This window comes from Haliotis asinina, chromosome 2 (genome assembly GCF_037392515.1).
Source record: "Haliotis asinina isolate JCU_RB_2024 chromosome 2, JCU_Hal_asi_v2, whole genome shotgun sequence".
NCBI lineage: Eukaryota > Metazoa > Mollusca > Gastropoda > Lepetellida > Haliotidae > Haliotis > Haliotis asinina.
In genome coordinates, this window is record NC_090281.1 from 77,802,409 (window position 1) to 77,813,946 (window position 11,538).

The 11,538-nt window shown below is 41.8% G+C and overlaps 1 protein-coding gene across 1 annotated transcript; it reads left to right on the plus strand.

Annotated features, from left to right (window-relative positions):
• The first annotated feature begins 1,379 nt into the window (after nt 1–1,379).
• On the plus strand, nt 1,380–10,506 carry LOC137274369 (toll-like receptor 4). Its single transcript, XM_067807523.1, has 2 exons — nt 1,380–1,461; nt 7,140–10,506. The coding sequence occupies exon 2, from the start codon at nt 7,151–7,153 to the stop codon at nt 9,677–9,679; it is 2,529 nt and encodes an 842-aa protein (XP_067663624.1). The 5' UTR covers nt 1,380–1,461; nt 7,140–7,150; the 3' UTR covers nt 9,680–10,506.
• Nucleotides 10,507–11,538: the final 1,032 nt, after the last annotated feature.

Below are 11,538 nucleotides of genomic sequence, written 5' to 3' on the forward strand. Positions count from 1 at the left end.
TGGCCATCAGGGTTTAGAGTTCGGAATCAATATTAATGTGACGCCTTTTCCTGATTAGGCTCGCACCAATTGCCCTGCAACTGTTATTACTTCCTCCTCGTCCTTCCTCCTCGAGTTTACATAGCGAGGTGAATTCTGTGTGCATGACAGCTCGGCTTCGGTTTGCAGCTTACATATAATAGCATGGATTAATCTTCCTCTAACGTTTTTTATTGTTTCTAATAAAATACATTTAAAATGCGAGAAGATTATGACAACGTTTTATGTTTTGAAAATAGATCTCTTTCCTCATGAAGCTTCCTCCAAAGTAGTGCAGCATGAGATGTTTAGCAGCTGTGGTCGCTGCGAAAGATTTTGACCAATTTCGTCCAACAAGTGCTCAAAAGGTGGATACGTCTGGCATCAGTGCTGGCCTATGAATTACTGGATATGGTGCTGGGTCAGACATTGCACTGACAGTCTAACCGGGTGTACCTGTGCGTTGTCATGTTGAAAGGTGCGGACATCTTGTGTGATGGAAGAATGGTACGACGTGATTCCGAAGAATCTGGTCTGGGTAGAAAGGACATTAACTGTCCCTTGCCTCTCCACTAACTTGCCATTGTTGTAACCTCTATTGAACATGCTTGTTGGCCCATTGTATACGTTAACTAAGGTGTCTGTCAGTCAGGACTGGTCCAGTGTAAGGGCGTCGAGCATGGGACCCTGTAGATGGCGTCGCTCGGTGTCTGCGCTGATGATCCCATGGATGGGGATGGGAAGGTGGATGGATGGGAGAGTGGATGTTATATTTACGATGTGTATGGTATTTTTCTAACTGTACGTTGTGGATGGCTGTGTGTGTATTCCTGTTTTATTACAGGAGTCTGGGCCAGACAACCCAGTGATCAACAGCATGAGCATCGACGTTAGTCGCCCCTTACGACAAATTGGGTTACTAAAGGACAATATTGTAACCCTGATCTTCACGGATATTTTTTGGAGTGAGTCATATGAACGACCAAGGTGGAGGTCGTGCTGTCTTATCAATAGTTTCCCTGATCTCTAGAACATGTTTTAACATATCAGTAACATGTGTGTCACTATGCTAGCAAGTGTCTACTTTGTCGTTACAACAGCTCAGTAGCGAACAAAGCAGGCATATTTGAGACATGAAATACACAGATACAAATTAAACAGTGTTGTATAGGAAGCGGGTATAGGTTACTGTACACCCGCGAGGCTATTCACAGCAGTCTGAAATGCACAGTGTCGTATCTTAAGTATGGTCATTGACTTGGTATCGCCACCTTATTTCAAAGCGAGAGAGCGATGGCCCTAATCAGCCACCATACTAGCACCATGTCATGCAATCACAGGCAAAACAAGTGCTTCCTTGTGCCCATTCAAAACAAACTTCCTCGTTGCCCCAGCTGCGACACATGTCCACCCGATTAAACGACACGAAGACAAGGAGTTAAGGTGAGTGGTTGTGTTATAATGGTTGTAATGATTTAATGCGGTAAACGACATTTATATAGCTGTCCAAGAGCGTCCGTCGTGGCTGCTCTCGGGTGGTAGTTCAGGTTGGTGGACAAGAGACAGGGAAGACAAGTGTCCGTGGTAGAGATGAAGACAGCAGCAGCCATATTTTATTATTGTTTGTTTGAATGATGGTCGAAATGATGTACACAGTGGTGGACAGAACGCACATCGGGACTGAGTGGCCAATAAACCCGATGTGGTTACCCGCTCTGTCACTTACACACATTCAGAAATCGGACGGCGATTCTTCATCATCGACTTGGTCGTAGGTGGGGCGACGGCCTTGGCCAACACCCCGACTAGCCGCACAGTCCGTCCACTTCTCTCGATGATCTGGTCTCCCTACTTGGTCCCCGTGGCTGGTCTCGCTGAATGACCTTGCTGGTTGGTCTCTCTGGCTGGTCTCCCGGACTGACCATATCAGTCAGGTTTTCATACACAGGGTCATTACGCCACATGGTGCAAGGTAAATGGCTCATGCACGTGTACATACGTAAGATTCGCCCACATAGGGAGGTGTTAATTACGATATCATGCGTATCAGAAATCGGGTCTCCTAGAAGGCAGAATTGTGACCCTCGCATTAGGATGTGTTTATTAACACCTGATAGTGAGATATGTGCACAATATTTTAAAAATATAAAGTATGTATGTAAAAAAAAAAATAAATATTTTGACGGTGGTCCTACTAATGGTTGTGTGGTATAGCAAACTTGACAGGGATGTCATTTGTGGTGTTTAATGTAGCAGCAGATTACTTGTATTTCACATTGGTCACATCCCTACCTCTGCTTTCCAAAGTCAACGTTTTAAGGTCAGTTGGAGAAAGAAAAATGTACGTGTGTCACAACATGTAGTTACATCGTAGCAGATGAGCTGTGATACTCCATTGTAAACACTTTATTAACTTCTTTGAGTGACATTTAGAAGTGACCCATGAAGGTCCCGGGGTAGAATAGGCCTTCAGCAACCCATACTTGCCACAAACGTCTGTTATGCTTGTCGCAAGAGACGACTAACGTGATCGGGTGATCAGACTCGGTGACTTGGTTGACACATGTCATCGGTTTCCAGTTGCGCAGATCGATGCTCATGCTGTTGAGCACTAGATGTCTGGTCCAGACTTGATTATTTACAGACCACCGCCATATAGCTGGAATATTGCTGAGTGCGGTGTAAAACTAAACTCACTCACCCATCTTTTCATTACTTCCTGAATGTAAGTTGTATTCTATGCAAGACTTTAACTGTTACACTCTTTAGAAAGTATTGTTAAAATTTGATTGGTATTAATCCTAAATGGCAAAGAAGGTTTCTCAATCAATGAAAATCATAATGTCTTCATTTAATTACCACAATGTTCTATTTACACACAATGAAACGTCTCAGTAAACTGTTTAAGTCTCACCCTACTCTACTCACAAGACTGCATCATTATACTCGAAGGTGTTACCATAATTAACCTTGTACTTCAGTGTCTGCCAATCGACTGTCTGTCAAATGGGTGACTGTCAACTAGGAAATAACCTTTCAAGACAGTAGAACTTTCATGTGCTTCTCGGGCTGGTAGCATCGAGAGGGTGCGTGTAATACAATACATGCTCTCATAATTTCCAGTCCAATATATACTGGACAAAAATAGTCAGGGGTAATTTTGAAATTATGAAGAATGCTGTATTTCTTCATTGACACATTGATAACATATCAGTAATAAAAATACCAATATCCCTAACTTATTTTGTCCAGCATATAAAACTGCGTTGCAGTGTATTGGAAGACGGCAAGTGTTTTAGGAAGTAAGTCATTCTGTATGTTTCTTTAGGTTAGAGTACGCTTTGTGCGTCAGGTTTTCATGTGGAGGTTTACGTAGTATTGTTCTCGAGACTGTTCAAATCCACAATACTTTCACAACATCATCCATATTGTCAACTCGGATGTGGGTATGTGCATTGTGGATCCATTCTCACGCCCTTCAACTGTCACAGTCCTTGTATTGATATACTCAGACTTGGCAGATTGGTTGGTTGGTTTCTCAGCACTCAGCAATATTCAATCTACAGATATGGCAGAGGTGTGTAAATAATCGAGTCTGGACCACGGGTCAAGGAAAATGAGGGGCGGAAGTATAACATTGTGATCACAACGTTCGATCGTCATGTCAATGACTGGGTTCGATCAGGTGGCTGATGATTTATCTTAACGTCTAGGTTAGCAAACATATCAGAATTGCATAGCTTAGTTGACATTGTCAGCAATACTATCGACCTTTACAATGAAACAAACAGTGGCTGCACACTGAGTTGGTGCATTGACATTTCTTTAGTGATACCTTTAATCATATTGACGTGATAAAATTGTGTCTTTTTACGACGATGTCACCACAACATAGTCGGTATCGCTCAGTAATACATAGCCCAGGGTATATAGCACGTAATGGTTGACCTATACTAATAACCAGTCACTGAAATGGATATACATTACAGAAAAATACTGTTCACAATTCAGAGCCTTGAGACTTTTTTCATTTTCATCAGGTTTGGAAATCTAGACTAGCCACATGATCTAGACTTGGCACATGATCTAGACGTGCCACATGATCTAGACTTGCAACTTGATCTTTTGTATACGTTTGTTTGAGGGTCTGAATGACAGACTGCCATTAGCCTGGGACTAGGAAACAAGAACTAATGTGTTCCTTGTGTATTTCTAGTGAAGGTTGCCTTACTTTACACGTTCTTTTATTCAGTTCACACAAATGGTGAATATGGATTTTCGGAGAACTATGAAATTCCCGCTGTTTTCTTTTTCCGCTTATGAGAAAACCAAGATTTACTGATAAGGAATGCTGAAATAACATTCAAATAGTGTTTCATACAAGGAAAACATGACACGTTTTCAACTGTGGTCTTTTGTATGCCATTTTCGCTTTATTGTTTCCCGATTGACATATTGTACTGTTTACGGGGAGTACTATCATCCGTAATGGAATTGCCTTCACCAAGGAGACACTGTTTTGGGGTGAGGGTGTGGTGGGTTTGGGGTGTGGGTGATTTGATCCTGTAAAATTTCACTGAAGGAGTATATCAGTCTTTGAATCAAGATTGAAAGTTCAGGTGACTGATACCACACCTGTTGTTTAAGTGTTGTCTAGATTTCATAACCATCTTTGTCTTCCAACCCTCAGGTATGACGGAAGGGTCACAACAGGTACAAATAGTTAGCAATTGGCCGGGTGACGTCACAGGTGATTATGACAGTTGTCATTGTGACCAACTCGTGTTGTTCCGGGACAAGCCGAAGAGCGACTTGTGCTCCTCTCGAAGGATTTCATATTAGTGTACATCAACTATTTCAAACAGGAGCGATAACTGCATGCCTGTTCCAGTGGTACCTAATATCACCGAGGTGCTCATACGTTGCTGTTTTTGTCTTTGCATATTTATTTTAAAGAATTAAACCTAATTAGAGTTGTTTATCGAATGTACAACTGACGTATACAAATCAAACAAACTACATAGAAAGGGGCGACTGATGGCACACCTGTTGTTTAAGTATTGTCTAGATTTCACAGGTATGACGGATGGGTCACATCAGGGACAAATAGTTAGCAGTTGGCCGCGTGACATCACAAGTGATCATGACAGGTTTCATTTTGACCAACTCGTGTTGTTCCGGGACAAGCCGAAGAGCGACTCGCGCCCCGCTCGAAGGATTTCATATTGGTGTAGGAACATCAGAATCGCTTCAAGCAGGAACTATAATTCTATTCGTCTGTTAAAGATTACAGCTGATTAGTTATGTAGAAATAATAGTATCGTTTTGAAACGCCTAGCGATATATAATTATGTTTCCTAAAACTGTTGGAAGCGCTAGCACAATGACCACAACAAACGCGAGATCGTCAGAACCACAAGGGCTTGTATTGCTGAAAATATTACGTCCTGGGTCCAATAGGCGTACACAGATATCCATATACGTTTAAAGAAGGAAAGGGATGTAACGCGCTCCAAGTTGTCAAACATCTCGATTATGATCGATTCCACCATGTTTGCCCTTCACCCTCAATAGGCTCGCACCACAGACGAACTGCTGTCTGGCCAAAAATAAAATACCAGTATTTATTTTTATTTCGTGTTGGTGCAATATTCCTACTATAATGTGGTGGCGGTGTGAAGATAATCGACCACCCTGTCCAGTGACCAACAACATGAGCATACATCTGAGCATCTGGGATCCAATGACCGGTGTCAGCGAGCTCTATCATCAAATCCCTGTAGTCGCATTCTGTCTCAGCTAAATGTACCTAAGTAGGATGTCTTGATGAAACCAACATCCGCATTAAATCAAGTTTATTTCAAGAAAGGGAAACTTGATATTAATTTAAATTATAAGTATAATGGTCCATATATTATCACCTATACAGATTGTTTATGGCTTATAAGTATTTATATACTGCATATAAATGATAAATATAAATGCCTTGCAGTGATTTACCACCCATACCGAAACATAAATCTGATTAACCTATTCATACAGTGACCTACTTTTTTAGCCGATCAGAATTTTCCCGTGAAAGTGAAAAATGACACTACAAACAGCTCTGGTTAAACTGAATTCCAATTCTTTGTTTCATAAGAAAATGGTATTTACAAATGAATTTTAATTTTAAACTTTAATTACACCGTCTTTCTATATTTCATGTCGAAGTTCAAGCAGCATACCTTAAGTATGGAATCACAAACTGCCCAAACTTTGATGAGGTGGTAAAATGATTCACAATGCATCAGGCTCACTGGTTAAACCTGTTCGGTGTTTCTGCTCTTATTCAGCGTAGATCTGTAACACACAACCAGGCTGATGAAATATCAGTGCCATCACAGACCGCCAATACTTTCTAGCGGCAGAGCCTGGTTTTGAGATTTCCAGGTTTCCGTTTGTCAGAGCTCGCTATACGACAGAGCTCGCTATACGACAGAGCACGCTGTGCGACGTGTTTGCTCGGATTAGAAGGAGCTTAGTGTTGCAATATACATGTTTGTAGATTTACACTGGAGCCAAAGTTTGTAGACATACTGATTGATATTTATGCATCCAGTCAAATAGTGTCAGAATTCTGGACTGGCTATCGCACTAAGTTGCGCAATAGGACGGAACCAAGTAAACAGGAAACGAGACTGTTCTGTAATCAATGTTTTGAGATGTGAGGTAAAGAATGAGTTAAAAAATGCAGTACCATCATCTTAGAGTATTTTGTCATGCCATGGCCGCCCGAGTGAAACCCGTTATTCATAGATGTTTGGATATTAAAAGCTATTGTCACTAACTATGGAAATGACCATGCTTGGCGATCACAAGGTTCATTGTCCTGATCATAGTGAGTGAGTCAGTTTAGTGTCACGTCGCCCCTTTAACATTTTCCCAGCAATATCACAGCTGGGAACACCAAAAATGGGCTTCACACTTTGTACTCATATGGGTAATCGAACCCGGGTCTTCGGCGTGACGAGCTAACGCTTTAACCACTAGGCTACCCCGCCGTCCTGCTTATAACATGATGCGTGGGTAGAAGACGTTACTGTTTTCTCAGTTAAGACTATCTTTGATTTGTATTGCAGGATTTTCCCAGATGGCTCCAGAAGACTATGCTTGTTTACTACTTCTCATGATGATATCTCAAGGGCGAAGTGGTACCAATGATACAGACCTGTGTTCGTTATGCACATGTACAAAACGTGTGCAAGGAGACTGTTACCATGCAGACTGTTCAAACCGTAATTTGACGACAATTCCAAGGTCGCAATACCACGATATTTGTCATCTGAATTTTCATGGAAATGCCATGACTATCCTTGGTAACTTAAGCAGCTACTCCACGCTGACCTACCTGGATCTCTCCTTTAATCATCTATCTGAAATTGACAGCCACTCTTTTGACAGTGTTGGGGAACTGGCCGTCCTTGATCTGTCCACCAACAGAATAAACCTTTCTCTCATGTCTACACAAATGTTTTCTTCCTTGAAGAAACTCAAATGTTTGAACATGAGCAACAATACGTATGCCGAGATACCCATGTCGTTGCTTTGTCCACTGATGTCCCTTGAGAGTCTCACTATGGATGGTGTTTTTCGAAGTCCTGTTGGCAGTGGATGTGATGTGATGTACAATGTTACATACCTCTCGCTATCTGGACTCAACGGACGCTGTAAAATCGATCTTTTGCAAGAGGACTTCCTTCAAAACGTCCCTATGCTTCAGTATCTGAATGTGTCGTACTGTAATATATTTAGATTAGAGAATGGATCTTTTTCCATCTTGCGGAACCTTGACGTTCTTGATATCTCAGGTAACATCCTGTTAAAAATTGAGGGACTCACGAATGCTACAACAGGATTAAATAATTCGAGACTAAGACAGCTGTTTATCAACAAGATGGTGGGAGAACATAATATATGTGTTGTGATTCCAAGGTCGGTTGGTTTAAATCTTCGAAATACGTCCCTGGAAATGCTAGAGGCGAACGAGAACCGAGTCGAAGTGATTAACGAAGATGTGTTCGGGTTGTTGCCCCAAACACTGAAGGCGGTCAGTATGAGGGACAACCGTCTCACATACGGTGCCTATATCTGGTTCCTTCGGAACCTGACAGGATTGGAAACTCTTGATTTAAGCTCAACGAGGGGGCTCCACACGTTACCATTTGCGGAACCGGAAAACCAAATCAGAGATACGCTATGGAGTCACCATCAAACTGAAAACTGTTTCACAACACCAAGAACTGAGAAATATTTGGATGATTCTGAACACGAAAAAATACTGGAAAATACTCATTTCATCAAACCCTATGGCATTCCTCCAAATCTGAAATCACTAAAATACACAGATAGTAAATTAGCATACGATTTGTCAAAGTCGCAATTTGCTGATAATAACCTTAGACACGTGGATCTCTCTTATAATATATTCGCTAGGTGGCTTGGTCCTATAAATGGCTTGGAAAATGTGACACACCTTGACCTCTCGGGAAATCTTGCTAGTTATGTTAACAAAACTTTCTTTGCAACCTTTCCATCACTTACACACCTAAATCTATCCCACAATGCACTTACAATGTCTGGTAACTCGGAATATTTTCAGTATCAGAGTAAACTAGAAGTTTTAGATTTGTCTGACAACAACATCGTGTACTTGCATCGATATTTCCTGACTGAATTAAAATCACTGAGAGAGTTGAATCTATCTCATAATTTTATGGACAGCCTCTTTGTAGATCTGGACCATAATTTAAATCTTACAAGTATAAATTGTTCGCACAACGACATCAAATATATATCGCCAAGGGTGAGATCCCAGATGGACAGGATAGCCACATTGCACAGTTTGTACATCGACCTGAGCGAAAACGATCTCCGCTGTACTTGTCAGAACATAGAATTTCTTGAATGGTTGCTACACTCCAAAAAGATTCATGCAGCAAACAGAGAACGGTATCATTGCCTTGACATTAATGGGAAAGTATTACACTTTAAAGATCATGATATACTGAAGAATCTAAGAGCTTCTTGCTCTAATTTCATAGCTCTGTCTATGGGACTACTTGCAACATTAGTCCTCATCTGTTCCCTGATAGCTGGAACTATCTGCTATCGATGTCGTTGGAAAATTATTTACATTTTTTATGTGTTCAAACTGAAACTAAGAAAAAGCAAAACAGAGTATGAACGCATTTACGAATTTGACGTTTACGTCTCTTACTCCGACCTTGACTTTAATTTTGTCTGCGAGGACATGATTCAAAAGCTGGAACACCAGAGGGGGAAGAGACTTTACATCCGGGATCGAGACTCTCTTCCAGGAGCTCCTATTGCCGAGAACATCATCGACGGGATCAGAAGCAGTAAGAAGACTGTGTTGTTGTTGTCCCAAGCATTCCTGAAGAAGAAGTGGTGTAGGTACGAGCTACACATGGCCAACATGGAGGCTGTGTCCACTGGGCGATCTGTCATGGTCGTCATCATGCTTGAGGATATTCCGTACCAGGACATTCCACCCGTGATCCTCTATGATGTGCAGAACAGCCGTTTTGTAGACTATCCAAAAGACCCCATCGACCAGGAACTGTTCTGGGCAAATGTGTCTACGGCACTTGATAGTTAGACTGCCACACAGGTGACCTAACACCTGTACACACTTTTGTACGACAACCCGTTAAGATCCAAGTTAGAAATGATCTTCAGTAACCCACGCTTGTCTTTAGAGGCCACTAAGGGGATCGGGAGATCATCCTCGCTGGTTCATCTTATACCATTTGCGTAGATCGATGCTCATGCTGTTGGTCATTGGATTGTATGTTGTCTAGTTTCCACAACTATTTTCGTCTTGCCAACCTCCAGGTATGATGGAGAGGTCACACTAGGTATAAATAGTTAGCTGTCGGTGGTCTGTAATCGAGTCTGGCACAGACAAGATCACCAGCAAGAGCATGAAGGTACACAACTGACTTAGTTTAGTTTTCGCCACATACAGCACGGTTTTACGCGGTTATATGGCGTCGGTCTGTAAATAATCAAGTCTGGACCAGACAGTCCAGTGATCAACAACACGAGCATCGGTCTGCGCATCTGGGAACCGATGACATGTGTAAACGATCCCGTTAGTCGCCACTAACGACAAACATCGTTACTGGAGGTCGGTTCTAACCGGGATCTTCAAGGGTCATTGATACTAAGGGTACTCTGTCAAAGTGTTCCTTCATGAATCCTCGGATGTTTACTCACGTAATCCTCGGAGTCATACAACTCATGTAAAGAAACCTGTAACGGTATGAAACGAACACTTTTATGTGTCTCCATATTAGTAACCTACAGCGGCATAGGTCTAGATGCGAGTAGAGATTATTCTCACTGTAACAAATGAAATAATATCAATCGTGATGTTGCAAGCAACAGGTATAATTGCTTTTGAATAAAAGTGCTGTGAGTGTGTATAGCACGTTTGCTGTGTGATCTTGGATAGGTGTTTATTTCGTTACTCTCGCATGCTTCGTGGTGGGTATTTAGCTGCTTCATATGTTATTGTTTTTGTTAAGTACATTCCACTTACAATTTCATATTTGACAGCATCATTTACAGTATCTTGTGACAACATGTATTTCGATAATCATCTTCACAAAAGATCTTAAAAGCAAATTATTGTTTGATTTCGACGATATTTTGATTCCGAACCACGTTATTGTAGAGTTCTAAGTTGGACAGAAAGAGAGATGTTTACAGAGTTGTTTGAGTTATTGTCTTTTCGGTATCTTGCCCTTCCGAGGTACCGCAATCGTGTGTTGGCGCGTTCGTGCGTTCGTGAGCGCGTGCGTGCGTGCGTGTGTGCGTGTGTGAGATATTGAACGAGTCATGACGCATGCCTTTTTTCACCCCACACAGGTCGCTTCATATGGATGCCTCACTGAAAACCAGCATACTCATTTCTACACTTAGTCTGCCATTCCATGTATCGTTATCACGTACCATTTCCGATGCCTTTAATGAAATGCATGCAAATATAGGAATCGAACATTTCATAGTTAAACAGGCAAACGTTTCAAGAAATGAGTCATGTCACCGTGACACTGACCAATCGCTTTAATCAATGGAGTGTGTGAGTGACTGAGATATTACGCCACATTTGCAATATTCAAGCAATATCACGGTATGGAACGTCAGAAATGGGCATCGTACATTGTAACCATATGCATTAGGCGTGACAAACGAACACGTTAACCACGGGGCTACCCCCACCGTCCCACTTTCATCAGTAGAGTGAGTGAGTGATTGATTGGGGTTTTACCCCGCTTTTATCAATATTCAAGCAAATCACGGGCGGTGACACTGGATATGGGCTTCAGACATTGCACCAATATGGGAATTCGAACCCGGATCTTCGGTGTGACGATCGAACACTTTAAGCATTAGACTGTCCCAACGCCCCTATTAACGGAATGGCTTATCAAGTGGTTCCTGTTCAGTAGA